The sequence below is a fragment of the Scyliorhinus torazame genome, chromosome 27, assembly GCF_047496885.1.
Source record: "Scyliorhinus torazame isolate Kashiwa2021f chromosome 27, sScyTor2.1, whole genome shotgun sequence".
Taxonomy (NCBI): domain Eukaryota; kingdom Metazoa; phylum Chordata; class Chondrichthyes; order Carcharhiniformes; family Scyliorhinidae; genus Scyliorhinus; species Scyliorhinus torazame.
Genome location: NC_092733.1, coordinates 25,048,276 through 25,066,613, shown reverse-complemented (window position 1 = coordinate 25,066,613; position 18,338 = coordinate 25,048,276). Strand labels below are relative to the sequence as shown.

Sequence of the window (18,338 nt, the reverse complement as noted above, 5' to 3'; positions counted from 1 at the left end):
TACCGAGGTACAGTGAAAAGTATTTTTCTGCGAGCAGCTCAACAGATCATTAAGTATATGAGAAGAAAAGGGAATAAAAGAAAATACATAATAGGGCAACACAACATATACAATGTAACTACAAAAGCACTGGCATCGGATGAAGCATACAGGGTGTAGTGTTAATGAAATCAGTCCATAAGAGGGTCATTTAGGAGTCTGGTGATAGTGGGGAAGAAGCTGTTCGTGCGTGTTCTCAGACTTTTGTATCTCCTGCCCGATGGAAGAAGTTGGAAGAGTGAGTAAGCCGGGTGGGAGGGGTCTTTGATTATACTGCCCGCTTTCCCCAGGCAGCGGGAAGTGTAGATGGAGTCAATGGATGGGAGGCAGGTTCGTGTGATGGTTACTTTCTGTAAGCCAGTCAAAGTTACATCTTGCATCTTTAGTAAAGTCTTAGCAATTTCCAATGAATTTTTATATTCCAAACTGTGCAAAATACCTCACATTAATTCCAATTCTTTGCCAGTACCTCAGTACCACACTTACTCTTTTTAAGGATGTACAGATCCCACCATTTAACAATAAGTCTCAGATCAGGTTTTACTGTTCACCAAGCAGTAACTTGCTTTCCATGTTTTGCAATATCCCCAAGAAATTAATACTAGCCATCATCCAATAACCCTTTCTCCATGTTTTGAAATCCCGGACGAGCCCCCACTTTTGTTACGATTCCAGTTAATTGGGCCTGGAGGTCCCAGAATGGACATCTGGCTCAAACGACCGTCAGCGGAATTCTCCATTGGCAGGATCCTCCGGTCTGCCAACAGCACACCCACGTCCGTGGGTTTCCCAATGGCGTAGGGTGGCCACAATGGGGAACACCACAGGCCAGCTGTGGGAGAATCCTGCTGCTGGCATGGTGGGTGCGCCATGCCTGAAAACGCGGCTGGCGGAGTGGAGAATCACGGCCCGTAACGTTTACCTCTTTTTAAAATAAAGTGTGGAGGAACGATGCCGCGAATTTGTTGCAACAACAAAAAAAAACATTTATTAAACATAAAAAAATTGGATTATAATACAATACTCCTTTATTCCCCCCTCTATCTGAACAGTTACACACAGGTTTTAGGGTTAACATGGATTACAAAGAGCAGCAGTGGGGGCTGTCCCGGCACTGTCTAGGAAGCACTTGAGAAGGTCGAGGCAGACTCATAAAAAAAACTGTAGTTAGGAAAACACCAGGGTTAATGGATCCCTGCAGAGTTATAAAAATAAACAATCTGATTCTACCCCTTGAAAATGCCTCGAACTGTCAATCGAAAGGTTTTCAACAAGCAATGGAGTGTAAAATTGAATGCAAACAATTCATAGAACCATAGAACCCCTATAGTGCAGAAGGAGGCCATTCAGCCCATCGTGTCTGTATCGACCCTCTGAAAGAGCACCCTATCTAGGTCCAATCCTCTACCCGACTCCCGTAAACTCACCTAACCGATGGGTACATTTATCAAAGCCAATCCACCTAACCTGCACATCTTTGGACTGTGGGAGAAAACCGGAGCACCCGGAGGAAACCCACGCAGACACGGGAGAAAGTACAAACTCCACACAGACAGTCACCCAAGGCCAGAATTAAAGTGCGCCCCTGATGCTATGAGCCAGCAGTACTAACCACTGTGCCACCGTGCCGCCCGTAAACCTTCCAGCCGTACACACAAATTCTGTACTTTAAAGGGCAATTAAACGGACTGTGCGAAAACCACTTCAAAGGTTTCCACCACTTTAAAGGCTTAACCTTTACCTTCATCTCACTGACCGCTAACCTTGGCACACTAACACATTTTTTAAGGGATTAGGGGTACAGGTGAGAAAGCTTTAATGTTATTATGAGAAAACATTGATGTTTACATACTGAGTGACTGTTTAATGGGAGATAAGAGCACTTTCACTTTATTATGAGAAAACATTGATTTTCACATACTGAGTTACTGTTTAATGGGAGATGAGAACACTTTCACTTTATTATGAGAAAACATTGATGTTTATATACTGAGTGACTGTTTAATGGGGGATGAGAACACTTTCACTTTATTATGAGAAGACATTGATGTTTACATACTGAGTGACTGTTTAATGGGAGATAAGAACACTTTCACTTTATTATTGGAAAACTTTATTCTTTACATAATGAGTGACTGTTTAATGGGAGATAAGAACACTTTCACTTTATTATGAGAAAACATTGATGTTTACATACTGAGTGACTGTTTAATGGGAGATAAGAACACTTTCACTTTATTATGGGAAAACTTTATTCTTTACATACTGAGTGACTGTTTAATGGGAGATAAGAACACTTTCACTTTATTATGTGAAAACTTCATTCTTTACATACTGAGTGACTGTTTAATGGGAGATGAGAACACTTTCACTTTATTATGAGAAAACATTGATGTTTACATACTGAGTGACTGTTTAATGGGAGATGAGAACACTTTCACTTTATTATGAGAAAACATTGATGTTTACATACTGAGTGACTGGTTAATGGGGGATGAGAACACTTTCACTTTATTATGAGAAAACATTGATGTTTACATACTGAGTGACTGGTTAATGGGAGATGAGAACACTTTCACTTTATTATTAGAAAACATTGGTGTTAACAAACTCAGTGACTGTTTAATGGGAGATGAGAACACTGTCACTTTATAATGGGAAATCCTTATTCTTTACATACTGAGTGACTGTTTAATGGGAGATAAGGACACTCACTTTATTATGGGAAAACTTTATTCTTTGCATACTGAGTGACTGTTTAATGATAGATAACAACACTTTCACTTTATTATGAGAAAACATTGATGTTTACATACTCAGTGACTGTTTAATGGGGGATGAGAACACTTTCACTTTATTATGGGAAAACATTGATGTTTACATACTGAGTGACTGTTTAATGGGAGATAAGAACACTTTCACTTTATTATGAGAAAATATTGATGTTTACATACTGAGTGACTGTTTAATGGGAGATAAGAACACTTTCACTTTATTATGAGAAAACATTGATGTTTACATACTCAGTGACTGTTTAATGGGGGATGAGAACACTTTCACTTTATTATGAGAAGACATTGATGTTTACATACTGAGTGACTGTTTAATGGGAGATAAGAACACTTTCACTTTATTATGGGAAAACTTTATTCTTTACATATTGAGTGACTGTTTAATGGGAGATAAGAACACTTTCACTTTATTATGAGAAAACATTGATGTTTACATACTGAGTGACTGTTTAATGGGAGATAAGAACACTTTCACTTTATTATGGGAAAACGTTATTCTTTACATACTGAGTGACTGTTTAATGGGAGATAAGAACACTTTCACTTTATTATGTGAAAACTTCATTCTTTACATACTGAGTGACTGTTTAATGGGAGAGGAGAACACTTTCACTTTATTATGAGAAAACATTGATGTTTACATACTGAGTGACTGTTTAATGGGAGATGAGAACACTTTCACTTTATTATGAGAAAACATTGATGTTTACATACTGAGTGACTGGTTAATGGGGGATGAGAACACTTTCACTTTATTATGAGAAAACATTGATGTTTACATACTGAGTGACTGGTTAATGGGAGATGAGAACACTTTCACTTTATTATTAGAAAACATTGGTGTTTACATACTCAGTGACTGTTTAATGGGAGATGAGAACACTGTCACTTTATAATGGGAAATCTTTATTCTTTACATACTGAGTGACTGTTTAATGGGAGATAAGGACACTCACTTTATTATGGGAAAACTTTATTCTTTGCATACTGAGTGACTGTTTAATGATAGATAACAACACTTTCACTTTATTATGAGAAAACATTGATGTTTACATACTCAGTGACTGTTTAATGGGGGATGAGAACACTTTCACTTTATTATGGGAAAACATTGATGTTTACATACTGAGTGACTGCTTAATGGGAGATAAGAACACTTTCACTTTATTATGAGAAAACATTGATGTTTACATACTCAGTGACTGTTTAATGGGGGATGAGAACACTTTCACTTTATTATTAGAAAACATTGATGTTTACATACTGAGTGACTGTTTAATGGGAGATAAGAACACTTTCACTTTATTATGAGAAAACATTGATGTTTACATACTGAGTGACTGGTTAATGGGAGATAAGAACACTTTCACTTTATTATGAGAAAACTTTATTCTTTACATACTGAGTGACTGTTTAATGATAGATAACAACACTTTCACTTTATTATGAGAAAACAGTGATGTTTACATACCGAGTGACTGGTTAATGGGAGATGAGAACACTTTCACTTTATTATCAGAAAATATTGATGTTTACATACTGAGTGACTGTTTAATGGGGGATGAGAACACTTTCACTTTATTATGAGAAAACATTGATCTTTACATACTGAGTGACTGTTTAATGGGGGATGAGAACACTTTCACTTTATTATGGGAAAACTTTATTCTTTACATACTGAGTGACTGTTTAATGGGTTTGATGTCCCCAGATGGGAAGAGCAGCCAAATGAGCCCCATCCTGACCTGACCCCTTCAGCCCAGCAAAAGCCCACCTGACTCCCCCCCCCCCCCCCCCCCAACCTCCCAAAGAGGGCCCCCTCGGCGCCCTGGTGGCAATTGTTAGGAGGGGACTAACCACCTTGCCACCCCTCAGACTACAAGTTCCTGAGCACTTCACACCAGCGAGACTCCCATTTGGAGGTGAGGGGGGGTGGGCTGGAGCTCCCCAGCTGGCTGCTGGATGGTGCATTCTGCCCGCCAATTAGATGTAAAATAGTTCTAATGAGCTATTTGCATGGGCCAGCCAGGTCAGGGCGCAATGCCTGGCAGGGACGTCGGGAAACGGTTAGTGGGGCAGGCACGGAGATCCCCGATATGTCTGCCACCCAACCCGATTCCCGATTTTGCTCCAAATTACTATTCTCAGCCAGATCGCAAATCCCGGTTCAAGCTGACAGGTCCAGAGAATCCCAACGTCGCTCCGATTCCCTCTCCACAGATGCTGCCTGACCTGCTGAGTATTCCCAGCACGTCCTGTTTTAACTCCCGTACACAGTTCATATTAACATCAAGAGTCACACTCACTGTTCCCTTACCACTCACCCTGACGGTCACTTGGAGGAGAGTTGTGTGTCCATTGACACGATGATGAGATCCATCTGCAATTTCCTTACAAATTAACCTGGTTTGTCCCTAGACACACATTTCCTGTAACACAAAGATGATAATGGATGACTCCAACCCCCCAACCTCAACCCCAACCTGGGTCAGTGAAATGCCCATTACCACACAGGGAAATGCGCTCCCTCTGTTTGATGTCCAAACATTATCACATAAAGGATTCCTGATGGGGACCACTCTGGGCCTATAAGGATTCTGAGAGGTTGATGAATGAGTCACTCTCCAGCAACACTTTTGCTGTTAACATTTATCATAGAATTTACAGTGCAGAAGGAGGCCATTCGGCCCATCGAGTCTGCACCGGCTCTTAGAAAGAGCACCCTACCCAAGGGCAACACCTCCACCCTATCCCCATAACCCAGTAACCCCACCCAACACTAAGGGCAATTTTGGACACTAAGGGCAATTTAGCACGGCCAATCCACCTAACCCGTACATCTTTGGACTGTGGGAGGAAACCGGAGCGCACCCGGAGGAAACCCACGCACACACGGGGAGGACGTGCAGACTCCGCACAGACAGTGACCCAAGCCGGAATCGAACCTGGGACCCTGGAGCTGTGAAGCAATTCTGCTATCCACAATGCTACCGTGCTGCCCTTGCACATATCCAAAGGATGAGGCAGCCAATCCAGACTCGGTTGAGCCATGGCCACTTCTCTTCGTCTTGCAAATCCTGCTATCGGATTGACCACAATGGACTTCAATTGACGGGACAGTCTGTTCAATAAACGCCATTGTGCAGTCTGATTACTCCCAGCTATTTTCTCGGTCAGCAGATTTGTGAAGTTCAGACCTCGCAATCGTGTTTCACTGTGAGTCATTTCACTGCCAGCTCCCAGCTTTTTAACAAAAAAATTATTTAAATGTCCCGTTGCTTCCTCGAGGCACTCTGGGATTCGAAACTTGGCCTATTTTGTATGGGCGGTCAATTTGCAAAATTGAGGGCGGCACGTGGCGCTGTGGTTAGCACTGGGACCATGGCGCTGAGGACCCGGGTTGGAATCCCGGCCCCGGGTCACTATCCGTGTGGAGTTTGCACACTCTCCCCGTGTCTGCACATTCCGCACCATCCAGCAGCCAGCTGGGGAGCTCCAGCCCCGCCCCCCCCCAACCCCCAAATGAGAGTCCCGCTGGTGTGAATTAGGGCAAGTGCTCAGGAACCCGTGGACCTGGCGACTTGTAGTCTGAGGGGTGGCAAGGTGGTTAGTCCCCTCCTAACAATTGCCACCAGGGTGCCGAGGGGGCCCTTCTTGGGAGGTGGGGGGTGCGGTCAGGTGGGCTTTTGCTGGGCTGTTGGTTAGGTGGATTGGCCACGCTAAATTGCCCGTTAATTGGAAAAAAAATAATAATTGGGTACTCTAAATGTTTTTTTTTTTTAATTGAAACACTGCGCAACAACGTCATGCATTAATGTAGGTTCACTTGTTGAAAGCGTTCTGATTCCAGGATTGGCTAGAATTCTGCACCCCAATATTGACTTCAATGGGGTGTAAAATGAGCAATGAGGGAGATCCTATCAACATCTTGACTGGTGGGCTGGGTTAAGATTGCCCTGAGCCCTGTAGAAAACCCTTCAGGCTGTTGGACTCGCATTGAAAGATATACGGTGGTCACATGTATCACAATTGTATGGAAGCACCTCAGAGTCCAACTTGACTGATGTCGACAACTCAAATACCATTGCGCCACTTTTAAGGACCATTTTGAAATGTCTACAATCTTCTTTTGATTGCTTTATCCGCGTAGAAAACCTGAATACCATTGCACTCTGCCCGATGGTCATTTTTCATAGAATCCCTGCAGTGTAGAGGGAGGCCATTCAGCCCATCGAGTCTGCACTGACCCTTGGAAAGAGCACCCTAGGACCACCCTATCCCCATATCCCAGTAACCCCACCTAATCTTTGGACACCAAGGGCAATTTACCATGGCCAATCCACCTAACCTGCACATCTGTTTGAAATGCTTGCAATGGTCTTTCAGATATTTTACGGGCGAAGTACATTTTCGCAACAAGAAAAAAAAGGTCATATCAGACAGGAAACGTTAACTCTGTTTTCTCTCTCCACAGATATTGCCAGGCCTGCTGGCTTTATCCAACGTTTCCTGTTATCGAAGATGGTCCTGGCATCCTCCAGTTTAACAAACAGTTGGTTAAAATATGACATCAATCCATTCGGAGTCTGACCTCATTCTTCCTCAAGGGGATGCCTTGCACACTACATGTTGCTGAGGAATCCTGAGCTGCCTGGGCCCTCAGTTCTCGATCGCTTTCCCCACGCCTCTCCACCCCTCTATTTTCCCCTTTTAGACAATCTTCAAAACCTGCAACTTTGGTCAAGTTTTCCGTTGCTAGTACCCACCATCTCACACATCTCCGTGTCTCATTTTGTTCGACAACAATACTGTGAAGTGCCTGCATTAACGGTGCTGTAGAAATACAAATGGTTGTTGAGAGACACAGGGCAACGAGCAGAGATGTTACATGAGCATTACATTCAAATGATCTGTTAGCCACAAATGGCAGCGGGCTGGTTGAAACCGAGAAAGGCTAGTCCTGAAGTTTTCCGGTAGTCTTTCTTTTAAAGTCGTCGCAGCTCCAAATAGGAATTCCGTGATCCCTGCGCTAATTCTGCAGAGTTTCCGGCACGTCCGAGTTCATCCAGGAAACATCTGGCTTCAATGAGTTTACGTTCACAGTCTTCAGTGCCTGGCAAAACATGACATTATAGATTTTACACCTTCAGCGTCCTCCTATCCATATCTTGCAACAGCCAAGCAACGCAGCTTGGGGGGGTTAATGTTTGTTTACATGGCATTCCCCCATGTAATTATTGAGGTTCACATCACACATGACCATAAAACATATTCATCTGCCAAGGTCACAAGTTCCAGAACCACCTGCTCCCCCCCCCCCACCCTCCCCTTATGTAACCTCGATCCCCCTCCTCCCTCACTTTCTTCTTTCTTTAAGACGATCCTTAAAGCCTTAATATCCATTTGATTGGGTAAGGTGTCTTTCGCACGAGGTGTTTGTTGTGAGACACCCCGTGGCGCTATTTCGAGGAAGAGTAAAATAAATCTCCCTTGCGCGGATGCCACAGCGGCAAGCGATGAGGACGGCACTCAACAAAATCATTGAAGTCACACAACTGACCTCTAGGGGTTAATGTAATGGCAATATTACCAAGCTAAGACCAAACGAAGAAGAAACAGGAGGAGGCCATTCGCCCCTTTGAGCCTGCTCTGCCATGTATTGAGATCACGGTTGATGTAACACTCACTAAGTCCACTTTCCCCCCCATCTCTCTCTAGCCCTTAATTCCCCCACTGATTAAAAACCTAGCAATCTCGGCCTTGAAAACGCTGAAGGACTCGGCCTCTATAGTTTCCCGCGGTACAGAATTCCCCAGTGATTTTCTTTGAGGGAAGAAATTCTTCCTCAAATTCATCATTTATTCTTCGGCTGTGCCGTCTGGTTCCACACTGACCCATTAGTAAAAACATCTACCGTGTTCAACCCTCTAAGAATCTTAAATGGCTAGTACTCCAGAAGCCCAGGCTTCTTCTCTGGGGGCATGTGTTCAAATCCCTCCGCGGCAGGTGGTGGAATCTTTAAGAAAATAAATCTGGGATTCAAAGATTGTCTCTTGGTACTGTTATGGGCCAGGGTTTAGAGAACCCCAAAGTGTATCATGGAGTTCACCTGACCCACAACTTTTAATAGATTGTGGTATGGGGAGCACACGGCCCACTCTACAGGTGTGGCACAGTAGAAATGGAAAGATATTTTTTAAAGCAAAACAATGTTTATTCTATGAACTCAAGGTAACCTTTTTAAAACATACAGTGAATATCTTAGTAACCATTAATTCAAATAGGACCCCCAAAGAATACAACACTAAGTAATCCTGAATAACTTCCTAAACAACATCCAGTAGACAAAAGAAACACCTTTTAACAGAAGCACATCAGGTTTACATTCACTACTGAGAACATTTATAATTCTAAATTCACCAAATGATCAAGAGTTAGTATTTTCACGGCAGAGAGATCAGCAGTACAGCTGCTTTGTCTGGCTTCAGCTCCAACACTGAAAACAAAACCAAAAAAACACAGACGCACCCAAGCTTTTCTCAAAGTGAAACTAAAAAGCAGAGCCAGAGTTCAGCTCCACCCACACTCTGACATCACTGCAGTAACACGAGCATTCAAACATTTCTTAAAGTGGCATTCTCATGAGAGTACTCAATAGTTGTAAAGATCTATCTGGCTCATTGATGCTCACAAAAGGAAGGAAATCTGCCATAATAATAATCTTTGTTATTATTATTACTTAGTCACAATTAGGCTTACATTAACACTGCAATGAAGTTACTGTGAAAAGTCCCTAGTCGCCACACTCCGGCGCCTGTTCGGGTACACAGAGGGAGAATTCAGAATGTCCAAATCACCGAACAAGCACGTCTTGTCGGGATCCCCGGAGGAAACTCACGTAGACACAGGGGAGGACGTGCAGACTCCGCACAGGGAATGACCCAAGCCGGGAATCAAACCGGGGTCCCTGATGCTGTGAAGCAACAGTGCTAACCACTGTGTCACCGTGCTGCCCTGGCCTGGCCTACATGTGACTCCAAACCCACAGCAAATATAGTTGACTCATAAATGTCCTCAAGGGCACTTGGGGATGGGCAGAAACACGTTGTACAAAATATATTTTTTAAATTACTCCCTGGATTGAGAGATGCTCAATTTTAAGCAGTAAGGATTTCATCTTGAATCATTGCTAAAAGTATCAACGGCATTAATAGTCCATTCAAAAGAAGTGAGCATAGCAACGGACATGCATTTTTAGAAGGACGGACATTGGAAAACAGAGAAGTTATGTTAAACTTGCACTGAACCCTCAGCTACGTAGATGGGTGGAGATGTTGGGAATGTTTTCCTGGAGAAAGGGATGGTCAAGAGGAGAGTTGGCAGAATCATTTGGGGGGATTGGACAGGGTAGATAAGGAGAAACCGCTCCCATTGGTGGAAGGATCAAGGTCAAGAGGGCACAAATTTAAACTAATTGGTAAAAGGCGCAATGGCGACATGAAGCAACACAGTTCCACCCAGCGAGTGGTTAGGAGCTGGAATGCGCAGGCAGGGAGTGGGCTGGGGGTTAGGTTCAATCAGGGCATTCAAGAGGCAATTGGATTGTTATCAGGGGCTGGATTCTCCGGTCCCCGAGTTGCCGCGCCGTTCGTTGGCAACGGGATTCCCCATTGAAGCCGCCTCATGCCACCGGAGGGAAAAGCGAACCCTGACGGCTGGAGAATTGGGTTGTGGGGGAGACCAAGACTGAAGGGCCACAAATATAAGATGGTCATTAATAAATTTGATAGGGAGTGGCACGGTGGAGCAGTGGTTAGCACCGTTGCCTCACGCCGTCGAGGACCCAGATTTGATCCTGGCCCCGGGTCACTGTCCGTACGGAGTCTGCACATTCTCCCCGTGTCTGCGTGGGTCTCACCCACCCCCACAACCCAAAGATGTGCAGGGTAGGTGGATTGGCCACGCTAAATTGGAAAAATTAACATTTAAATGAAATAAATCGAATAGGGAGTTCAGGCGAAATGTGTTTATCAAAGAGCGGGTTAGAATGTGGAAAACGTTACAACAGGAAACAGTTGAGGTGAATATTACAGGTGTTCTTACGGGAAAGCTGGGTAAACACACGAGGGAGAAAAGGACATGTAACTGGACGAGAAGGAGTTGGATGGATTGTGTTGAATGTAGATTTGCCTGATTAGTCTGCTCCTCTGCTGCAACTAATAAAATAATTGGTTCATCCTGGGTACTCACCACCACATTGGTCGTGTTGGTCGTGTTCAAGGTGGAGGTGCTTAAGTCTGACATTTTGGCTTTGTTTGGTCTGCATATCCTGGAGAAGCACTTCCAATATTCTTTCCTCACCTGGGAATGTAACACAATACAGGAACAGGAATATAATAATAATCTTTATTATTGTCACAAGTCAGCTTACATTAACACTGCAATGAAGTTACTGTGAAAATCCCCACGTCGCCATATTCCGGCGCCTGTTCGGGTACACGGAGGGAGAATTCAGAATGTCCAATTCACGTAACAAGCACATCTTTCGAGACTTGTGGGAGGAAACCGGAGCACCCGGAGGAAACCCACGCAGACACGGGGAGAACGTACAGACTCCGCACAGACAGTGACCCAAGCCGGGAATCGAACCTGGGACCCTGGAGCTGTGAGGCAACAGTGATAACCACTGTGTTACCGTGCCGCGGTAATGAGCCAAAGAGACACTAAACTTTCCATGGCACCTTCCCGTGCAATCAGAGATGGTGCAATATCTGCCCCTCTACCTCCTCGCTTTGCTTTTGCCTAGCACTGCTATCCTACCTTTCTGCCCCTATCAGCACCACCTTTAGTCCTCCACACTGCCATTGACACTCCCTTTCTGTAATCTCTCCTAGCCCATACCTATCAATGGCCTTCCACTTTGCTCCACCGCCTCACTTTAACTCTGAAAAAGAGTTAAACACACTCGAAATGTTAACTCTGTTTCTCTCCCCACAGCTGCCCGCCAGACCTGCTGAGTATTTCCACCATTCCCTGTTTTTATTTCAGATTTCCAACATCTGCAGTATTTTGCTTTTACTTTAGCAAGGATGAAACCATCCACTGACGAGTGCCAAAAGTCAAAACCAATTTCTAATGTGCTTCAACATGCGGAATCTGCCAGCTGTGAAACATTGGACTGGATTTTCGTGTTCCAACACATGACATATACCTCCAATTGTTGAAAATAACCATGAACGGTCCAGAGGAATGTCACATCCTCATTGACGCAAGTAAGGACCCATATTCACCCCATATTAAATGTTCAGTAATAAATGTGTCCCATCGCTTGTGACAGGGAGGAGGCCATTCACTGGTCGAAGATGGCCTGGCAGACAGGGATGTTCACTTCATTTCTCTCCACAAGGCACTGATATCTGTTTTCTTTCTTTCTTTTTATTTCCTTCCTTCCTTCCACACAGTTGTGCACACAGACATACTCTTGCACGGGGACATGCACACTCACATGACGCACACTCACACTCGTACCTTCACACTCGTACATTCATCACACTCTCGCGCAGGGGCATACACACTCACACGGCACACACTTACACGCGTACATACAGACACACTCCCGCACAGGGGCATGCACACTCGCACTCATACATTCGCACTCGTACATACAGATACACTCTCACACAGGAGCATGCACACTCACACAACAGACTCACACTCGCACCTTCACACTCGTACATACAGATACACTCTCACACAGGAGCATGCACACTCACACAACAGACTCACACTCGCACCTTCACACTCGTACATACAGATACACTCTCGCACAGGGACATGCACACTCACACACGTACCTTCACACTCGCACATACAGGCACACTCTCGAACAGGGCCATGACACTCACATAACACACGCACACTTACACATGCACATACATGAACATGCACCACATGCATGCAGTGCGCACACAAAGACAAGCACAAATCTGAAGCGTGCACGCGCACGCACACACGTGCAGACATACACAAATCCACAAAGATAAACATAATTCACCGAAACTAGTGATGAGTGTGGAAATGTAACTGCAGCTTTCTAATCAGTGCCACATGTTCTGAGAAAGTTCGGGCTCCAACATTACGTACCTTGCTGTTCAACAGGCAGTAAACGCAGAAAATGAATACACCCTGGACAACGTTCAGTGTGGTGAACAGATAGGACATCACAATGGTCCCCTCCTGAACCTGGAACACGCCGAAGACCCAGGAACAGCCCAGCAGGGCAAACTGTGCCACTGCTTTGATCGTAAGCATCCTGTGAAAAGATGGGAGCAGGCTTTGCATGAAAACTCCTCATAAACCCTCATAAACATTGGAAACAAAGCGTTTATGCTACACCCTGAAAACACTGACTTGGGGAGGAGAGTGGCTTCAAAGGGCTCCCCAGGGCACCCCAAAATGAACATTATCCCCAAACATGGACAGTCCATTTGACCATGGAAAGGCAACATGGGGACAATGTTTGAACTGAACGTGATCTGACGCCCAAGTTGCATGCTGGATTGCTGGATGAAGGTTCTGAGGAGAGACACTGGATAATAAACCTGTTCCTTAACATTCTCGGGGCAGCACCGCAGCACAGTGGCTAGCACAGTTGCTTCACAGCTCCAGGGCGCCAGGTTCGATTGCCCGCTGGGTCACTGCCTGTGCGGAGTCTGCACGCTCTCCCCGTGTCTGCGTGGGTTTCCTCCGGGTGCTCCGGTTTCCTCCCACAGTCCAAAGATGTGTGGGTTAGGTGGATTGGCCACGCTAAATTGATCTTAGTGTCCAAAACAAAAGGTTAGGTGGGGTTGCGGGGATAGGGTGGAGGTCTGGGCTTAGGTAGAGTGCTCTTTCCAAAGGCCAATGCAGTCTTGATGGACCGAATGTCCTCCTTCTGCATTGTAAATTCTATGATTTGGAATGCACTGTATAAGAGGTTTTTTAAAATTTACTAATGGGATATGCGCATCACTGGCAAGGCCAACACTTGATGCCCATCGCCAACTACCCTTGAACTGAGTGGCTGGCTAGGCCATTCCAGAGGGTGGCTAGACTCAACCACAATATTGTGGATCTGGAGTCACATGTAAGGCCAGACCAGGTAAGGATGGCAGAATTCCTTCCCTACAGTGCGGCATGGTGGCACAGTGGTTAGCACTGCTGCCTCACAGCGCCAGGGGCCCGGGTTCAATTCCAACCTTGGGTGACTGTCAGTGTGGAGTTTGTACATACCCCTCCCTCCCACCCCACCCCCCCCCCCCCCACCCCCACCGTGTCTGCGTGGGTTTCCTCCGGGTGCTCCCGGTTGACCCCTATAGTCTAAAGATGCGCAGGTTAGGTGGATCGGCCGTGCTAAATTGCCCCGAAGCGTCCAATGGTGAGCTGGGGCTACGGGGACAAGGGGTGGCGTAGATCCTAGGATGGGCGCTCTTTCGGAGGAGCGGTGCAGACTCGATGGGCTGAATGACCTCTTTCTGCTCCATAGGGATTCCATGAAACATCACTGACTGTTCCCCATTGGACAATTACCAATCTCTGCTGAAAATCACTGTCCAGAATGTGACGCAGAGGAATTCTCAGAACTCCAATTGTTAAATAATGTTTCCCCCATTTAGCGGTCAATTTTCAACACCTACCTCGAATCATTAATCTTTGAAACGCTTGCGTTTAGATTGGAAATCTTTCCTCTTAGGATCCAGAGCGTAATTGAGAAGAGAACTGCGTTAACCTGAAAAATAGGATCTTTCAGTTCACCTTTAGAGTTCCTCATCATTAATTTGGTGCTAAAATCCACGCTATTAACAGGTGACATTAGACAGTATGTAATGGGATAAAAGCGATTTCATTCTTGAGTTCTCCAGATATTTTTATTCAGCTCATTTTGGGCAAAGTAGATAGCATTGTGGCTTCACCGCTCCAGGGACCCGGGTTCGATTCCCGGCTTGGGTCACTGTCTGTGCGGAGTCTGCACGTTCTCCCCCGTGTCTGCGTGGGTTTCCTCCGGGTGCACCGGTTTCCTCCCACAGTCCAAAGACGTGCAGGTTAGGTGGATTGGCCATGATAAATTGCCCTTAGTGTCCAAAGAGATTAGGAGGGGCTATTGGGTTACGGGGATAGGGTGGAAGTGAGGGCTTAAGTGGGTCGGTGCAGACTCGACGGGCCGAATGGCCTCCTTCTGCTCTGTATGTTCTATGTTCTATGACTGAAGAGGCGTAACCCTAATTTTATTTCCAGATTTATACTTTATTCATGGCTCTTCAAATCATAGTATATGCAATAAAAATACACTTTCCACTAAGACCAATTTCATTCAAGTCCCATTCCATGAGTTGAGATAGGCTGACATTCCAGTCTAATCGTTTGGCTTCCAACTATAGTGTTCAATTGCTCTGTGTTCGATTATGTGCGTCTGTTTATGTTTGATGCTCACTGCGCCTGATTGGTTAAGCCTGGGTGTGGACTAGAGAAAAGCATACAAAGAACACCTGGAAACTAGAGCTATGAGTGCAGGCATTTTGTGACTGCAGAGACCTTTGAAAGCACTGTGGATAGATTTCTAACACACAAAGAAACTTGTGTCATTTCTGCATAGCTCCGAGATATAAACTGTACAACACCAGCCCTCAAGGAATGTCCTGAAACCGCTTTGAATTGAAGGTTAATCTCCCAGACGAGTAGCTCAGGGGAGGAAATCATTGAGGTATTTGTAATTTACTTAATTTGTGGAGTAGAAAGTTATCGGAGGTGGGGGAAGGGGCTGTTTGACTGGGTGGGGCGGTTGAAAGTCAAGTGATAAAACCTCCAGGAATAAGTCCAACTAGAGTTGGCAGTACCAGGTGCGAACTTAGAAGAAGATAAGAACAAGGAGCGGGAGTCGGCAAATCAGCCCCTCCCAGCCCGCTCCGTCATTCAACATGATCTTGGCCGTTCTCTCTCCCTCAACACTACTCAATGTCCCGACATCCACTGCATTCTGGGACAGTGAATTCCACAGAGTCACAGCCTGTAAAGAAAAGTAATTTCTCCTCGTCTCTGTTTTAAATCTGCTACCCCTTATCCCAAAACTGTGACCTCTCGTTCTAGCCAGCCCCAAAGCTTTCCTATTGGACAGCTGACTGTTAGCTTGCAAGAGGACATTGGTAGGATTGGCATTCTGAAGGAACAATATTAGTTGGGGCACAGGGCCTCATTCAGCCAGCCCAGCCTAAGCTCCCATATAGGGGCAGGGACTCATTCTAATTTTAACATTCCCCTTAGACACCTCAGGGATGAAACATGTAACCACCTCAGATAACAGGGGCACGTGTTGAATTCCTGGATGGAAGGAAATAAAATACATTCTGGCTCACGCACTTTCTAAGAATAAAAAATAATCTTTATGAGTGTCACAAGTAGGCTGACATTAACACTGCAACAAAGTTACTGTGAAAAGCCCCTAGTTGCCACACTCCGGCACCTGTTCGGGTGCACAGAGGGAGAATTCAGAATGTCCAATTCACCTAACAAGCACGTCTTTCGGGACTGTGGGAGGAAACTGGAGCATCCGGAGGAAACCCACGCGGACACGGGGAGAACGTGCAGACTCCGCACAGACAGGGACCCAAGCTGGGAATGGAACCCGGGTCCAAGGTGCTGTGAAGCAACAGTGCTAACCACTGTGCTGCCGTGCCACCTCGTATTACCTCGTCAGGTCGACCTGGTGTACGGAGGCGTAAAGTTAAAAATGTCAAGGATTTAAGCAATAGACATGGCACAGAGGAGATTCAGCGAGAGTGATGTGAGGAGTGGAAACTACTCGCTATGAGGAAACAAAAAGAGAAAATGCCGGCCTATCTAAGCTGGTCCGACAGCTTCAGTGGAGAGAGGAGGGAGCTAACGTTTCGAGTCTGGATGACTCTTTGTCAAACCTATGAGGAAAGATTGGATAGGCTAGAGTCTGTTTCTTCGGGATAGGGGAACCGAGGGGAGGCTGTCCTGAACTATGAGGGCTCTCGATAGAGAAAGGGCCTACTGCCTTGGCTGAGGGGTCATGACCACGCAGAATAGGTTTCGGGGGAGGGATACGTTGTTCAGAGGGGACATCTTACACCCAGAGGGCGGTGGGAATCTGGAACCCCCTGCCTGAAAAGGTGATGGAGGCGACAGCCCCCACAGCATTAAAAAAAACAGTAGATGTATGCACTCAGTGAAGTGTCGGGTGGTCGGCCACACAGATGAACCAACACGGTTGTGAATGGTACAACGCAGTTTTATTTCAGACAACTATTTACATTGGTGAACTGTTCACTGAGGTTCGATCATGACCTTTGATTCTGTGGACCTATTCCTAATTCTGACTTGTGGTGGCACTCAGCACATGGTGGCTGTCTGAGTGGCCTGCAATGAGCTCTGTGCCCTGAGCCGTCTCCTGCTCGAGTGCCCAGGAAGTGTCGTGTTCCCTGTTTTGTACTATGTATGCTCTTGCCTGTGATCGGCTGTCGTGCTGTGTGTGTTGATTGGTCCGTTGATCTGTCCATCAGTATGTATGTATGTATGTATGTGCTATGATGTGTGCCCGAATATCATGACACTCAGGAAGTGCCGTAGCCTATAGGGTTATTTTTGTGAAGGCCATGAAGAATCCAGCACGAGTTGAAGGATAGAAATAAATAAAATTTATTTACAATATCATATATATACACAACAGCAGCAGCAGCTATTCCCTTGCTGCTCACTCCTCTCTAGCTGGTTCCAAACTGGCCAGCTCTATTTATGCAGGGAGTCTGCTAATGATTTCTCCGCCCCCCCTCATTGGGGAAGCTCATACTCCCTAAGGATTGTGGGATTGCCATTAGTCCCCAGCCAGTGGCACGCAGGCAGGTTATAACAGTTGTGAAGCAAAAAAGCGGAAAGTGGGATTCGGCTAGATGGCTACTTGTCAGCCAGCATTGACACTGCGGGCCGAATGGCCTCCTTGCGTTCTGTAAATTTCTATCATTTAGCAGCCCGTTTCCATTCCCCGCTGGCATTAACCTGTTGGCATTAACCTGCTTGCTTTCGACAAGTTGGCATCTGCCACCAATAGTAACCAGAAGACGAGGTGAGAGCCCAATGAAAAATTTGTACATCAACTTTCTCAACCGTCAGCTCCAGCCTCTGAAGGGTCTTACCACAATTACGAAACACACCGGACCCAGGAAACTCCACAAAAAGCCCTTCTCCAGATTTAACCAACAGCTGTAATTAAAGGAACAGTTTTAATCTGTGCAAGTGACTTTAAATCTACCGTACATTCAACAGAAAATTACAATGGACGTGTCTCATGTAATCTTGTCGTGCGGTAATTACACCCTCCTGCCAGTGGGGGCGATATTCGTTACTAGAAAACAAAATAGCTTCATAATGGCAGGTGATTTACTTCTGTACGCCACCCTCCAATTGCCCTCTGACTCGAAGCTCGCATTTGTGCATTTGTTGTACCCTCAATAA

The 18,338-nt window shown here is 45.4% G+C and overlaps 1 protein-coding gene across 3 annotated transcripts in view; it reads right to left on the bottom strand.

Moving 5' to 3' along the window:
• Positions 1-6,510: 6,510 nt before the first annotated feature.
• LOC140403316 (adhesion G protein-coupled receptor E3-like) overlaps positions 6,511-18,338 on the bottom strand; it is an 81,049-nt gene continuing 69,221 nt past the window's right edge. For all 3 annotated transcript variants that reach the window (XM_072491160.1, XM_072491161.1, XM_072491162.1), the window contains 5 exons: positions 18,020-18,086; positions 14,507-14,598; positions 12,975-13,143; positions 11,082-11,192; positions 6,511-7,944 (listed from right to left, as the gene is read on the bottom strand). In XM_072491160.1, coding sequence (XP_072347261.1) covers positions 7,861-7,944; positions 11,082-11,192; positions 12,975-13,143; positions 14,507-14,598; positions 18,020-18,086 — 523 coding nt within the window. In that variant the 3' untranslated portion in view covers positions 6,511-7,860. The remainder of the gene's footprint in view (positions 7,945-11,081; positions 11,193-12,974; positions 13,144-14,506; positions 14,599-18,019; positions 18,087-18,338) is intronic.